The 16,868-nt window shown below is 39.0% G+C and overlaps 2 protein-coding genes, 1 long non-coding RNA gene and 1 pseudogene across 3 annotated transcripts; 2 read left to right on the plus strand and 2 right to left on the minus strand.

Moving 5' to 3' along the window:
• Positions 1-861: 861 nt before the first annotated feature.
• LOC106412623 lies at positions 862-2,426 on the plus strand. Its single transcript, XM_013853567.3, has 4 exons — positions 862-971; positions 1,178-1,245; positions 1,324-1,964; positions 2,092-2,426. Exons 1-3 carry the CDS (start codon positions 878-880, stop codon positions 1,696-1,698), a joined length of 537 nt encoding a protein of 178 aa, XP_013709021.2. The 5' UTR covers positions 862-877; the 3' UTR covers positions 1,699-1,964; positions 2,092-2,426.
• On the minus strand, positions 2,374-5,066 carry LOC106412549 (annotated as a pseudogene).
• A 201-nt stretch (positions 5,067-5,267) lies between these two features.
• Positions 5,268-7,932, minus strand: LOC106412710 (cellulose synthase-like protein E1). Its single transcript, XM_013853640.3, has 5 exons — positions 7,107-7,932; positions 6,928-7,044; positions 6,622-6,834; positions 6,350-6,541; positions 5,268-6,273 (listed from the first exon to the last, which is right to left on the minus strand). Exons 1-5 carry the CDS (start codon positions 7,929-7,931, stop codon positions 5,371-5,373), a joined length of 2,250 nt encoding a protein of 749 aa, XP_013709094.2. The 5' UTR covers position 7,932; the 3' UTR covers positions 5,268-5,370.
• A 273-nt stretch (positions 7,933-8,205) lies between these two features.
• Positions 8,206-10,682, plus strand: LOC125609460. The gene is made up of 2 exons (XR_007339740.1): positions 8,206-8,683; positions 9,071-10,682. It is a non-coding gene; the product is annotated as an uncharacterized LOC125609460 (long non-coding RNA).
• Positions 10,683-16,868: the final 6,186 nt, after the last annotated feature.

Here is a 16,868-nt window from a genome sequence, read left to right on the forward strand (position 1 = left end):
ACCGATTAAAAGTAGAAACATGTAAATATGTATCTATTTTATAACAATACATGAAAATCTATTTGTTACATAAGTTAAATTTGTGTTAATAACTATTACCATAATTTTATAGTAATAAAAAAACCTTAATTTGTAAAACACTTGAACTATAACTAAATAACAATACATCGCAATTCAGACATCTTATTTTCTAAGTCTTTTTTGATCATTTTGATTTATTTTAGTCTTCACTAAATTAATATGAAGATTATAAATTTTATGGACAATAATTAATTGAAAATTTTCAATTGAAAAAACATGACTTTAATGAACACTAAATATGAAAGAGTGGAAAAACTTTTCTTTCATGTTTCTGTTTTGTTTCATATTTTTATTTTTCAAAATTTCAAACTTTGATTTTAGTTATAGATTTGATTATTTTATTTGATGGTAGAAACATTTTACTTTTTCGTTCATTTATTTGAACATGTAATATATTTTTAATAAATGATTGTGTTGACAATATGACTCTAAAATTCATATAATATTATCTCAAACAAAATAATTATTTTTTTGGTATAAAACCGAATAAACCGAAAACCGACGGTATATAAACCGAACCGAACCGAAGTAAATATGGATTTAGAATGGTAGTTATATTTTACTAACCGAAATACCGAAAACCGAAAAAAACCGAACCGAAACCGAACCGATATCCGGATTGAACACCCCTAGTTCCGACGATCGTTTAACGACTTACGAGTTTCAAAAATCTACACTAGCACAGTCAGTCGTTTCTAACTAAGAAAAACGGCAAACATTTCGCAGCTTCATATTTTTTTAACAAAACAGCTTTGTCTTGGTCTGCAGCCTCGCCTCGCCTCGCCTCCTGGTCGCAATGGCAATGGAAGTTGCCGTCTTTGTTGAGACTAACTTGGGAACCCGAATCGCCATGACGGTTTCTCTCGATATCACATCCCCAGATTTCAAGAGTATTCCCTATGCTTATTGTTTTCTCTTTCGATTAAAAATATTTGTTCTTTCTCTCTATTGTCAATTACCTCTGCTTTTACCAACTTTCTACTTAGCTTTGTAGCTATATCGTTCAGGTTATGATTATATTATAGTAATCACTGTAACAAGTGTTCTTCTCTGGTGTTTTTCTCCATTTGTATAAATGTCAAGTGTGCTTTTGCAGGAAAACTTGAGGAAACACATAAAAGTTGCCTTCCCACCTTAGGGGAGATACGAGTTCATGCTCTCATGGTAATGTAAATCTGTGCAAAAGTATCCATTTTTCTTCAATCATGTGCTTTACTAACTTTTGCTTCTCTCCTATTATAGGTTCACCGAAAGTCTCAGTTTTATTACATTGCTCAATCTGTGCCTATAAAGTTTATCTTCCGGGATAACCATTCTAAGCCCTGGTTTATCCACGCAGAAGCTACACTTGTTAACAGATCACCAGCGCCAAGCATATCCAACTGCTTTGGTAAATCTCAAATTGTACATTTCTCCGGTTCTAATAAATCCCCTCAAGGAGTCGTTGGCCTGATCCCTGCTGTAAACAAGAAGACAAAGAAGAGAGAGTTTGTCGGTTCTGACACCATAGTAAGATGTTCATTGTCGACAGCAAGAGCTGCTGAGTTGAACTCGAAATGTTTCATACCAAAAACGCCGGAGAGGGAAACTGGAGCGACTGCGAGTAAAAAAAGTTAAACGATAAGCAATAAGCTAATTGTGGCTGCAAACAATATCAGAATGCAAGGAAAGTCTAGTATGTCTTGTTCACTATCATCATCTATTTTCAAAAGCAAAAATCGGAGAAAGAGATGCATAGATGCTAAGACACTCGCTTCTCTTGCAAAGTTTATGGTCTTTGAGATACCTGATACTGAGGATTGAGTCACTAAAAGGGAGGGAGATATACTATGTACAAACAAGACATGGCTACATTTCTTCAGTTTGTCACCGGAACATCAAAGGTAAACAAACTATCATCGAATTCACCTGTTTCCTTCTTTTTGTTGAAAATCTTCATATGCTTCCCACTTTTGAAAAGAATAGGAAAATTTTATTTGATTTTAAGAGAGTGGTGTATCTCCTTTTCAGGTTAAGGTGATAATCTTCACCGGTCACCTTCAGATCCAGTGAAAAACCCATCAATGCTCCATTCTTTTCGACTCCTCTGTATGTAAGCTTCATACTTGTACCTCCTCTTTAGATTTTGTCTGTCCATAGGATCTTTCGGTAATCACTGCAGAATGGGAAAAAACATTGGAGTGGCTACTTTTATCTGTCCATATATGTTAGACTATTATTAGGATGTTAGGACCTTTCTTGTGTTTCTCTTTAGATTTTGTAAGCAGAAAATCTTTAAAACAGAAGAATCAATGTTGCAAACTTCCCAAACATTTATTTAGTAGTTGCAATCCATACTTGATGCACATTTGTATCAAATACATTGGTTCTATCTTTTATTAAGACAAGGCGATACAAGTGCAAGCAGACAAAGCTAAGACAAATGCTTTGACAGTCACGGTCCGTGGCATCTTCCCTTTGTCCTTCCTCAACAACATGCCCTCATATAAAGGCCAGTTTATTACCACAAGTAGTCCTGTAATCACAAACTGCATACCCATTGTATGTACATCTCCTCCAGCCTCTCTAGAAGTCATCACCAGTCTCATAACCGCTGCGGCAAAACAGAAGAGATGGAGCATCCCGAGTGTTCCGAGGAGGAGAAACATCGGAGACTCCACTCCAAACTCCATTACCTCTTTCTCGTACCTCTCTGCAGCCTCTTCTTCAGCTACTTTCGCTGTGATCACAAACGCAGACTCCGAAACCCCAAGTTTCTTCAGAATTGTGTCCGTGAATCCGAAAAGAAAGGAGCTTGTTCTTCTGTAAAGCCACATCCTTTGCTCGTTCCACCATCCACGTAAAGTTCCTCCGCACCACAAGAACTCGGCTAGGCTGTAAGCATTGACTGCAACAGTCACGTAACCAAACGGGATAAACCACCAGCTCCAGACCTGAACTAATAAAAAAAACAGATCAGTTTTACCTGAGATTCAGAGTTCATACCCAGAAAAAAACAGAGGAACGCTAGCTATTATTACCTTAGGAAACAGAGGAATGCCTTTGAAGAGACAGAGAGAAGTAAAAACTGAGTAAATAAGCACAGGAACTGAGCTTGGAGCCCAGAGGCAAAAGCAACAGTAACCAAGGATCAGTCCAAAGCCGATCTTTCCTTGGGCATACCAAACCGGACTATACTCTGAAAGTAGAATCTGAAAGTCTCCCTCTGACCATCTCCTCTGCTGCACAAGCATCTGATGCAAATTGGTTGGTGCTACCCCGACGAAAGCTTTCTTTTTCGGATTCAAGTAGGCTGATTTCCATCCACGGCATTGAATCGCTAAACCAGTTATGACATCCTCTACTGGACAACCGTATTTTACACCCATCTGTCATGGAAGCAACCACATTTTACTTAATTTTGAATGAATGAAAGAAAGAGGAAACAAACCGGTATACTTGGTAACTAAGTATGCTTTACCTCCTTTCCCCATTGAGAGTTTTCTTCATAATTGCAGCTCGCGAGAGCCTTAATCATCTCAGTTTCTGAAGTATCCTCAGATTCTTCTTCTTCTTCCTCTCCGTACTTTCTTCCGCAGATCACATCTCTTCTGTGAAAGCATCCAGTTCCAATGTATAAGGGACCTCCATTTCCATCCAATCCCTTAAACTCCACCTTTTTATTTTTATTTTACACATACAAAGTTTGTAAGCAGAATAAATATTTTACAAATTCAGAATCTATATATACAACTTACATCAGCTCCTACGCGCATCATGCTTCCATACAGATCATTCCTTGTAAGGTTCTCGAAACACTGCGGAAACTGCACGAAAGCTATCTCTTTTCCTTCTTTCTCGTCAAGGAGGATGCAGAGTGCATCGCGTGCTGACTTTGAGTTGTTTGAGTACATATCACAGTCCACGTTTAGTATGATTCTCCCACAAGTTATCTTCGAAGAAACCCTAACCTGTCAGAGAATCAAAACGGTGTCAAATCAAGTGGTCCGAGTGACTTGTGTTACAAGTAAACCATTACCAATGCATTCATGGCTCCAGCTTTGAAGTGATGATGATGCTCAGGTCTCTTCTCTCTCGACAGATACACCAACGTTACTGTATTCGCCTTTCTTCCATCTATCAAAATCTGATCATGAAACCAATAAAACAAATAAGTCAGAGTCAGTTCTTTCCATTGCCGGAAGTTAAAGCCTTAATTTACTTGAAGAATGGTTCCATGGTTTCTGCGTGTAGCGTCAGGGTCCCACTGGGAGAACCCCTCCACGTACTTCAAACGCGCCTCATCGGGTATTCGCCCGAGTCTCGCTGCCGTTTCAATCCTCTCCGCCATTTCTTTATACAACCTAGCTACTTCCTCTGCGGCTGCAGAACCAAGAACGCTTGTCTTTGCCTTGCAAGACAAGTAAGCAGCTGGAGATCTCGGCTCCACGTTGAACTTCTTACAGAACGGAACCCAAGTTTTAGCAAACTCCGCTGCTTCCGCGAGAGCGTAGAACGTGAGCTCAGAGCCACCGTCGTCTGAGAGATACACGGCAAGTTTCTCCGGTGGGTAATCCAGGGCCGCCACAGATAAGACTGTGTTGACCACCATCAACGGCGGCTCAATCACCGGATCCGCCGTGCAAACGAAAACGTCGAGCCTCGGGAGATCGTTACCGTACCTCCGGGAGAGTCTATCGTCGAAGGTGAATCGCCAAACCGGATTCCACCGGAGGGATTGCACGACTACCCAATACAAACCGAACCAAATCTCCACGATAAACACAACCAACCAGATTAATCTTACCAAACCGGTCCGGTTTTCATCAATCTCTGTCGGTACGGTAACTCTGTAGAGCCAAATACAGCAGATACAAAAGAAAACCAGCTGAGAAAACACGGTACGCTATCACTCTTCCGGTTTTCCTCCGGGTGTCAAAAAGCGGTTCCCCTTCGTGAACCTGTATAAACCGGTCCTCTTCTTTTCTCATCTTTGTTTTTTCTTAGCCTCTTGAGTGGGGGAGGTGATAAAGATAAGAGAGAAACGTCTCTTCTTGGTTTATGTAGAGATGTGAGTGGAGGCTCTAAGCTTGGACATTTCAAATGAAAACATTCGCTGACGTCACTCAAACCCTCCCTCAGCAGTAGATGATAAAGACTGGGCTGATGTTTAGATTTTAGAAAATGGTTGGTGGTGAATCGTCAAGGGTAACAATATTAATTTTCTATTTGCAAATAGATGGATGTGTATATAGGATAAATTGTCTACATAAAAGCTGGGAATTATTGAAACTCTCTATTTTTTTTTCCTTACAGAAACACAATAAAAGTGCAAGCAGATAAAGCTAAGACAACTGACTTGACTGTCACCATCACTGGCATCTTCCCTTTGTCTTTCCTCAACAGCATGCCTTGGTATAAAGGCCAGTTTAGTACCACAAGCAATCCTGTTATAACAAACTGCAAACCCATTGTCAAATCTCCTCCAGCCTCTCTAGAAGTAGTCATCATCAGTCTCATAACCGCTGCGGCAAAGCAGAAGAGATTGAGCATGCCGAGTGTTCCGAGGAGGAGAAACATGGGAGACTCCACTCCAAACTCCATTACCTCTTTCTCGTATCTCTCTGCTGCTTCTTCTTCAGCTACTTTCGCTGTGATCACAAACGCAGACTCCGAAACCCCAAGTTTCTTCAGAATTGTGTCCGTGAATCCGAAAAGAAAGGAGCTTGTTCTTCTGTAAAGCCACATCCTTTGCTCGTTCCACCATCCACGTAAAGTTCCTCCGCACCACAAGAACTCGGCTAGGCTGTAAGTATTAACTGCGATAGCCACGTAACCAAACGGGATAAACCACCAGCTCCAGACCTTTGGAAACAGAGGAATGCCTTTAAAGAGACAGAGAGAAGTCAAAAGAGAGTAAAGAAGCACAGGTACTGAGCTTGGAGCCCAGAGGCAATAGCAACAGTAACCAAGGATCAATCCAAAACTGATCTTTCCTTGGGCATACCAAACCGGACTATACTCTGAAAGCAGAATCTGAAAGTCTCCCTCTGACCATCTCTTCTGCTGCACCAGCATCTGATGCAAATTAGTAGGCGCTACCCCAAGAAAAGCTTCCTTTTTAGGGGTCAGGTAAGCTGATTTCCACCCGCGGCATTGAATGGCTAAACCGGTAATTACATCCTCTACCGGGCAACCGTATTTCACACCCATCTGCCATGGTAACAACGTTTACTTGTGGTACAAGAAACAGATTGAGTAAGTGAAGACTTATTAATCACTGCCTTACCTCCTTTCCCCATTCAGAGCCTTTTTCGTATGTGCAGCTTGCAAGAGACTTAATCTTCTCAGCCTCTACAATTTCATCTTCTTCTTCTTCTTCCTCTCCATACTTTCTTCCACAGATAACATCTCTTCTGTGAAAGCAGCCTGTCCCAATGTATAACGGTCCACCATTTCCGTCCAATCCATTAAACTCCACCTTTGTTTTCACATCCCAAATGACAAAAGGTTAGGTAGCAGCAGAATCAATAATACTATCAAAGCATCCAGAATCCTTACATGTGCTATTACTCGCATCATGCTTCCGTACAAATCATTCCTTGTAAGATTATCATAAAACTGTGGGAACTGCACGAAAGCAATCTCTTTTCCCTCTTTCTCATCAAGTAGAATGCAGAGCGCTTCGAGTGCTGACTTTGAGTTGTTTGCGTACATATCACAGTCCAAGTTAAGTATGATTCTCCCGCACGTGATCTTCGAAGACACCCTCAGCTGTCAAAGAAACAACCATATCAAAAGAATCAGAGCAGCGTTGTAGTAGTATCGGAGAATGGTTATATGACTTGTTGAACAAGGAAGCATTACCAATGCGTTCATGGAACCAGCTTTGTAGTGATGGTGATGCTCAGGTCTCTTCTCTCTCGATAGGTACACCAGTGTTGGTATTGCTACTGTGTTAACTTTTCTTCCGTCTATCAAAATCTGATGAATGAAACAAATAAACTCAGACTCTGTTTCTAACAGAACATAACTAAAATACTTACTTGAAGAATGGTTGCGTGGTTTCTTTGAGTGGCGTCAGAATCCCACTGCGAAAACCCCTCACGGCACTTCAACCGCGCCTCCTCGGGTACTCGCCGTAGTTTCGTCGCCGTTTCAATCCTAGCCGCCATCTCTCTATACAGCTCAGCCACCTCGGAGTCAAGAACATTTGACTTGGAAGAAAAGTAAGCGCCAGGGGATCTCGGCTCCACGTCGAATCTCTTACAGAACGTAACCCATGTTTTAGCAAACTCAGCTGCCTCCGCGAGAGCGTAGAACGTGAGCTGAGAGCCACCGTCGTCCGAGAGATACACCGCTAGTTTCTCCGGTGGGTAATCGAGAGCCATCACGGATAACACTGTGTTGACCACCATCAACGGCGGCTCAATCACCGGATCCGCCGTGCAAACGTAAACGTCGAGCCTCGGGAGATCGTTACCGTATCTCCGGGAGAGTCTATCGGTGAAGGTGGATCGCCAAACCGGATTCCAACGGAGAGACTGCACGACAAGCCAATACAAACCGAACCAGATCTCCAAAATTAGCATAACCAACCAAATTAACAGAAAGAAACCGGTTCGGTTCTCATCTTTCTCTAACGGTTCGACCACTCTGTAGAACCAAATACAACAGATGCACCCGAAAACCGAGGCCGCAAGAAAACGAAACGCAATCAGTCCTCCGGTTCTCCTCCTGGTCGCGAAAAGCGGTTCACGGTCGCCTTCATGAGCCGAGCTAAACCGGTTATCTTCTTTTGCCATTTTTGTTTGTTTTCTTTGAAGAGGATAAGAGAAACGTCTCTCTCTCTCTCTCTCTCTCTCTCTCATGGGTTGGAGTAATAAGAGAGCCTTAAGTAGAGATTAGTCGAGAGGCCGTAGGTGTCATTTTGGAGATAATAGTCAAAAAAGGAACGTTGATATCGAGGTCGTCGCTGACCTCATTGGAATCGTCAGCATGTATGTGTCTTCTTCACACAAATGATGACAGGTAGGCGTCAATGATCAAAGATTATACTTCTTAAAACCCAACTTGTTAGTATATGAGATGACATCTCTGAGGCGGCCGCTAAAGAAAGAATCTAACCTATACTAAAAGGTTATATGAGCATCAGAGAGTGTGTCCACGTAGGACAATTAAATCAGCCAATCAGGAGGTTTCTCTACGACACGTCAGACACGCGATGACAAACCTTATTTTCCCAAAATCGAATCTGGGACCCTTTCTCTTCGTCTTCTCCGTCGTCTTCGTTTCAGGCATTACCACAATTCAATTACCATCCGTAACTCCTGAATTTAATGCGGTTAAGTCCTTTGGAGTCCCTCTCCTTCCCTCCTTATACATAGCTTCAGTGTGAAGCTAGCTATTGAGGATATACTGTTGATCTTCTCTTGGCTTGGCCTCTCCACGACCTTTGGTTTACGGACGGAAGCGATTATCACCGCCGACGTTTTTCAGGAATCACTTGGTCACTGTTGACTATCACCGTCGCTGATCGACGTCTCCATTCACACCGTTATTTTTGGTGGCGCTAAGTTCAACCCTTCCGGTCACGCAGCCTTCTATGCAGCCGATATCCCGAGTATACCCTTCTTCCCTTGACTATCAGATTGCCTGCTCAGATATACTACTAATCTAAGATCCAAAACATATTTGAAATTTCTGGACTTTGAGTCTCAAGTTTGCGTTCACTTGGGCACCGTTAGGTTTTACTGGGTTATCTTAGAACTTGAAAAAACAAAAATACGTTATTTTGGTATTTGTTTTGCATACGTTTCTTATATTTATACTGCTCGGTGATTGTTTGTCTAGATTAGTACATCAAAGAAAGATGAAGACATAATTTTTTTTATTTTGATCGAGCATGTTTTTTAAATCTTTAACTAGCAGAATTTGACTCTCTGCTCAGACTTTTTTTTGTCTTGGGTATATGATAGGAAACTTTAATAAAATCTCTTTCCCCTTGCAGAGTGGATGAGCACCTGAGCGGATTCAATCGGAATAAGTTTTTAAATTGTAATCGAGAAGGAGAAGCAGCTGTCTTCAGGGAATTTCTTACTCATGCTTCAGAAGGTCTATTTGTACTTGACCCTATGTCATACAGACTTACAGTGCATTGCCCGTTAGGTTATCACTTTCCTTAGTTATTCGTTCTATCTGTTCCACTCATTCAAATAGGGATACCCATCTCAGAGAAAGGAACACGCGGATCAACTCATGGAGAAATTGTTACAATCAGTCACTACATTTTCTCTGGACTATGAAAAAAATGTTAAAATATTGACTCATGGGTAACATCCGTTATGGTGTAGTCTTTTAATGTCACAGAACCTGATCAGAAAGTTTGTTTAGAACTTGAACTTGACGGAGCAGCCGTGCAGGTTATGAGCTGTGTTTGACACTAAAATGGAAACCATGAGATCTTGAAATGGATCGATAATATCTCAGCAGACTGTTGTATTCATGTTACCTGCATTCTGTGGTCAAGTTTCCTCGCTATTTATGCATGCTTATGGCTATCGTGTCAAACATCTACTAAGCAAACTAAACCTTTTTTCCTTCACCATATCTTGGTTTTTCTTATTACACAGTAGCAAAGCATCCTCACGTTTTCTTTTCCCTTATGCATAGAGTAACCATATTTCTTGATTAATGCTGCTTAGTGATGCAATGTTCCTGTAAATTTAGGTTTTTCCTAAGGTCATGTGTATGTTTTATCTGACTTGGAGTCATGCATATGGAGATGGTTCAAAAATCAGGGAATTCGTTTCTAGACTTCAAATATGAAATGTGTCTCTCCGTTTCAGGGAAAGTGTTTGTTTAGCATTCACTTTAGTTTATTAAATGCGGAAACTAAACTGATATTGAGTGGCTTAAGTTTGGGGATTGTCTCTTTGTTCCCTTTATGTAATAGATGTGCTCTGCATTGGTAATTCTACCATAAGTTTGTTATGACTTATTGAGTTCTTTATCAAGTTTTGAAATCATTAAGTTTATTTTTGAATGTAAATGCTCTGTTTGTGAGCATTCAAGACTTTCATTCTTGTGCATATTGTCATGGTGCCCACAAGAAAAGTTCACGTCTGATATGTTTATTCGTGCCATCTTTTGATTCAAATTTCACACTTTTGTGTTTCTCATTATTGCTTAATCAACCTAGAACTTGAGGATCGCATGCCCGTCGGCTCCGGTGTTGTTTTTACATCGCCTATTCCCGGATTCCTACAGTTTGCTAGGAACATCTGTAGAGAATCCATGTAACCTTTCTACACTTACCTTCAGGTAGAACTTTGATGGATCTTATTGATGCTGCTCACTCAGACCAATAGGTCTTGCGTGAGGTCATCTGGAGCAGCTCAAGGGATGGATTATGTGAGGTGGTAGAGGCTTTGGTTCACCGGTAGAAGCTCTCTTCAACTATCTAGGATCTGAATTTTGGAATACATTTGCATTATTTATGTTAAATATATATATAGCATGCGCATACACCGTACGTTTCAACACAGTTTAGTTCCTCATCAGCTTTGTCGTACAAAGAAGTTTTTAATTGAGTTTATTTAAGTGCAGCTATGTTTTTTGCTGTTCTATGTTCTTTATTATTAAAAAAATATCTCAACATTCCTACTCAATACCAAAGAAATAACTCAAACCACAATTTAGCATTTGAGATTTACTCGCCTGATAACAAATATACACCTATCAGTGTTACAAGAAAAAACAAGTATACAACTATCTCGGTGATTGGAATATCCAACCATAACTTATATTCTTTGATTATATAGCTAGAGGTTGGTTGATTTAAAATACTAATTGATTTTATTTAGAGACATGAGAGGATTATTCTAATAAACTCTGATAATTTCTTCACAATCAACACCTGCAAAAAATGAGAGCACCAAGCAGCACATTTTCTATGTTTTCAGTTTTGTTAATAAATTCATGATTTTTTTCACATATCATCATGGAAGGTTCCATATTTAAAATTAACAAAAACGATGGGCAACCATATTTAAAATGAATATATAATCAAGACTGATTAAAAAAATTTAGTTTGGAAAAAAAAAGAAATAACAACATAAAAGGTACTTATTTTCTCTTAACCATGGACTTTCACACTCAATCAAATAATTCAAGTATTTTATCACCAACTTTTCAAAAAATAAACCAAACTAACATAAAAAAACAAAAACACATGTATCATATGTAGTGAAAGAAACAAAAAAAAATATTTGAAAATAAATTTTCTTATAATGTTACAATTTTAATGTTTATGTTCATATGCCCAACAGTACTAAACAATTCAGATCCAACTTCTCTGAAGAAAATGACAACCATTAAAATTAATAACGGTAAAAAAACTAATGAATAAATTACAATTAATGTTAACAAGAAAACTAAATTAAACATTTATAAATCTCATAACAAAGTAGAAACTGAAAACGGAACACAAGCGAGATGAAAATCTTATTGCAAGAGAGATGATATTTTTAAATTAGGGCATATTATTTTATACAAAACTAATAAAATTGGATAGATAAAACTATCATAGATATTAGGGGTGTATTATTAGGGGATTATTGTACAAAACTATCATAGATAAACGCTTAGAAATCATGATATATATTTTTATATATAATTAGTTTTAAGAAAACTATTTCGAAAATCTTATGGATGTATGTATATATATATATATATATATCAAATTTATGATAATATTTATAATAGTAAATAAAAGTACCAATATATTCAAGAAAAATGTATAACGTATAATTAAAAAATAAACATAAAACATCTTGATTTTTTGTCTCATTTTCTCTGTGATTTCTGAAGATTTAAAAAAGGAAATAAATGATTTTATGATATAAACACGAGATCTAACATTATTGTATTCAAATAAATGTGTGAAAATGAAATTAGAAAAGGTTGCATCATAAATCCTATATAATCTCCAAATATAAAACTTACTATTAATGTGAAAATAAAGTCTATATTTGCACAGTAGAAAAAGACACAATGTTAAACAACCTAAGAATATAAACAAACGAAAATATGTACACTGTCAATATAAAAATAGAACATAACTTCTAGCGTAATAATTGTATTAGAAAAACATAGTTAATGTAGACTGGAGTTAAATATCATAACCCCCAACAATGATATACGAAAATGATTTTTTTTTAAAAAACTACGTAACTTTACACATAATATATAACCAAATTTAGAAAACAAATTCCCCGCATCGGTTATTTTAAAGAGGAAATTTTGAAGATGAAAAGAAAAAATGGATAAGCTATACTGAAAAAATAGTCAATTCAAGTCTGATCGCTACTAGAGCATGATTAATAATTCACTATAGGATTTAGGTTCCTTTCAAAGACAAAAAATTTAACCGATATTTTTTCCACAATGTATCCCTCAACAAATTACCACATTTTTGACATTGAAAAAATATGTGGGGATTGTTATTATTTTAAAAGGATAAAACAAATTTTTTCTTCAAACAAGATAATCACAAAACAAACACAATTATTTAGATTTATCCTTCTTGAACATCATTTTTACTTTATGTTTAAATTTTAACTAAATTAACTTTGTTACAACTATCTGCTTTTTATTATACTTTTATTGAATTGATCAGTCACAACCATTTATGCTATTTCACTTTGAACTAAGCAACTTCAAAATAAAATACATTACGGTCGCTAAACATAATAAAAAGTATACTATATGGTGATTATATAATTATGGTTGTCTCACCCTATGGTCGCTAAACATCTGCTCTTATCTCGACTGGAAACAAAATGTCATTCTCTTTCAACTTATTTCCATCTTCATATTTTTAAACATATTTTATTTACTAAGACCATAAAATAAATTATAAATTCATTTAGAAATAAAACACATGGATCCGGCGCGTAGCGCCGGAAAATCACTAGTAAAATATAAATATAAATAATATAATGCTAAAGCTAATGTTTTCTTAGCACATGGTAGGTGATGATATAGTCAAGGACTCAAGTATCAATGGTCGAGTGCACCGATCCAGACATGGTTTCATTAAAGAACACTGATAAAACTGCAATAACAGACTTCATGAAAGAAGGTACTTTTTGTCCATTAAGTACAACTGTTGGTAGAATCTTTCTCTAGATAGAAAGAATCAAGATCACATGATTTTTTTTTTTTTTGAACGTAATTTCATATTTAAATTGCAGGAAAAAAATCAAATGATACAAGCCTTCCAGCTAGTGTTTTTGGCTCAACCAGTCCAGTTAATCGGCCCAAAAGATTAAGTACCCAAATCAAAGATCCTAATTGCCTTTAGAGTAAAACTAGGCCTTAGCCCAAATTAGAAAAATCGAGAAGATGAAACGGACGAAGGTTCGTGTCGTTGAATCCAATGAAGCTGGTGAAGATTCAAGCAAGCCATTGTTGCATCATCTTTGAGGAAAGTCGAGGACTTCTTTCACGGTAGCTGATAATTCTGTCTCGTATTTGTCGATCAATCAGCCTAGTCAGCACATCAACAGATCGAAACATATTACAGTGAAGGCGATTGTTTCTTTTCTGCCAAGTCCATGAGATGCAGCATTGCCAAGTTAGTAGGATCAATCTTCCTCTCCAGTTACGACTATGATACGATTGAAGTTGTGTTGTGATATCATTCCATTGTTGTTGAGGATCCAGACTGCAACGACGAGCTAGAGGGAACCACAAGCTCCACGAATAAGGACACAGAAAGTAGAGATGATCACGAGACTCTGGAGAGGAGTTACAGAGCAAGCAAGTTGGTGAAGTTTGGAGTCCCCAGCTCAGTAACCTGTCTCTTGTGGGAAAACGATTCAGAAGAAATAGCTAACAGAGGAAGGAATGCTTTGGAATCCCTCCGACTATCCAGACAATATGAACCCAAGGAACATTTTCTCCATGTCCAGATAAGATTGCATAAACTTTACCTGTTGAGAAGGTTGTTTCAATATTACCCTCCAGTTCCCATTCGTAAAAGTCCTCTTCTGTTGTCAATTCTACTGTAGTTAGGAAAGCGTGGAGCTGCAGCTGTTTCTCCGATCGTGGATGTGGCAGGTTCCAATGATTGTTTCTGAAGAGGGAAGACAGAGTGGCATTTTCTCGGATTCCCAGAGAGAAGTTCAAGTCTGTCGCTAGATAACTTTTCAGACAGCCAAAAGATGACCAGTTATCAGTCCAGAAGCGGCAAGTTTCTCCATTCCTTACTCTCAGTTTAATCTACTCATAGATCTCACTTCTCAGTTTGAGTAATTTTTTTACTAACCAGGAGTTCCTTGTGCTTGGTTTTACTGTCCAGAATGAGTTAAGATCGCCATTGAGCACCGTTTCTGTGAACCAAGCAACCCATATCGAACCAGCTTCAAAGAAGAGCAGCCATATCAATTTTAATATACAAGCTTTGTTCCAAATCTCAAGGTTTCTAACTCCAAGTCCTCCTTTTGTCTTCGGTTTTGTCACCACCTCCCAACTAACCCTTGCTGTGTGTCGATCTTCAATATTTCCTTTCCACAGAAAAATCCACATAGCGAGTTGATTCGTTTGATGCAAGCTTTCGGAAGCACGAAGGATGAACACCAGAAATTAGTTATTCCAGCAATGACGGTCTTGATAAGCAGGAGGTGTCCCGCAAATGATAAGGCTCTTACTCTCCATGAGTTGAACTTCCTTTTCACTTGTTGTATCAAAACTTCACAGTTGAGTAATGTAAGCTTTTTTGTGCACAGGGGCACACCAAGGTACCGGGAGCGATCCTTGCGGCATGCCAGTGGTGAATTGGATAAGATCACGTTCTGCGTCCGACAACCCCGATGAGAAGAACGAGGACTTCTGACACTCACTGCCAAACCGGAACGAAGCTCAAATTCCTTAAGTACTTGTAGAACAGCTTGGAGAGACTGGAAAGAGCCATCCAAGAAGATTAGGAGATCGTCAGCAAACAGAGATGAGTCATTCTGGCTGATTCACATCGTAGATGATATTTGAACTTCAATTCTTTAGCAGCTTGGTTCAGCATGAGCGATAAGTTATTGAGGGCAATGACAAACAGATAGGGAGATAGAGGATCCCCTTGGCGCAGTCCCCTTCTACCTTTGAAGAATCCATGTACAGCTCCATTGTAGCCTAGAGAAAAACTCGTAGTGCAGACACACGCTCTCAGCCATCCAATAAACTTCTCAGGTAAACCCAACCCTTTTAAGCAGTTGAATAGAAAGTCCCATGATAAAGTATCAAATGCTTTTCTTATATCAACTTTGACTGTAATTCTGGGAGTGTCTGATCTTTTATGATATCCATTTATCAGCTCAGAAACCAAGACCGTATTCTCAACCAGAAGCCTTCCTTTGACAAAGGCGGTTTGATTGGGGACAATGAGAGAAGAGAGAATTGGCTTCAGTCTCTTCACAAGAAGTCTGGATATAGTTTTATAAACGGTGTTCAAGCAAGAGATAGGCCTGTAATCAGTGATGAGAGAAGCGCCAGGCCGCTTTGGTACCAGTGAGGGATCGTGGAATTAGCTGCAGTTGGCAGATAAGATGAAGTGAAGAACTGGATAATAGATGCAATAACCTCAAAGCCTAGAATATCCCACGCTGCTTTATAAAACCCAGAGGTTAATCCATCCGGCCCTGGGGCCTTATTTGGGTTTAGCCTCAGTAGGACTCTTGAGATCTCTTCACTCGTGGGAAGAAGAATCATAGTCTGAGCTTCCTGATCCGAGCACATGTAGAGAGTGAGGGACTGAAACCAAGTCGGAGGAGAAGGTAGAGTTGTTGGAGGGAGCAAAAGGGGGCCAATGATAGATTGAAAATGGCGAATGGCATGAGATGACATTTGCAGGGGATCCAAGATCACCTCACCCGATGGAAGATGGAATGATCTGATTGTGTTGTAGTTCAATCTTACTTGGACAACTCTATAAAAGTAAGCCGTATTCTGATCTTCTTCTTTCAACCAATTAATTCTTGATCTCTGTCTAAAGTAGCATTCTTCTATGATCCTTAGAAATTGCCACTTCTGAAGCAGTTCTTTCTCCTGTTCAAACAACAATGTGGAAGGCGAGTTGAGGTACTGTACCTGCACAGCTTGTAACAAACAGTTAGCTTCACTCACTCTCTTTTGAATTTGTGAAAAAATTTCTCTGTTTAAACATTTTAGCTCCCTTTTGATTTGTTTTTGCTTCCAGCACAGGTCGGAGAGATTAGTCACTAGGCTTCCCGCTTCAGTCCACGCTTGCAAGACCACTTGGTGAAAGTCAGGGTGTTTTGTGAGATAGTTATAGAATCGGAAGGGTTTGGTTCCAGAGGTGGGTATTTTGAAAGCTAAGTCAACAAGGCATGGGCTGTGGTCAGAGAAAAGAGGAGGCATGAAGTACGTAGAGAACTGGGGGAAAAGGTGGAGGATAAGGCTAGTGATGAGAAGACGGTCGAGTTTTTTGGCAATAGGATCATTGGGGTGGTGATTGCTCCAAGTGAAGGTAGGACCTTGGTATCTCAAATCGAACAGTTCCAGTTGAATTAAACAGTCCCGTAGCTCAAACATTTGTGGAGACAGCGAATTTACTGCTAGAACAGAATGCTCAGCAGGATGCACAATCTGGTTGAAGTCTCCACCCACCATCCAAGGGGCAGAATGAAGATCTAGGGATTGATGCAAGTTCATGAGATCCACCCAAAGATCAGTGCGCTCACTTCTTGTATTTGCAGCATAAATGGCAGTATAAATAAACACTGGTGAGCCTG

The sequence above is a fragment of the Brassica napus genome, chromosome A5 (assembly GCF_020379485.1).
Source record: "Brassica napus cultivar Da-Ae chromosome A5, Da-Ae, whole genome shotgun sequence".
Lineage (NCBI taxonomy): Eukaryota > Viridiplantae > Streptophyta > Magnoliopsida > Brassicales > Brassicaceae > Brassica > Brassica napus.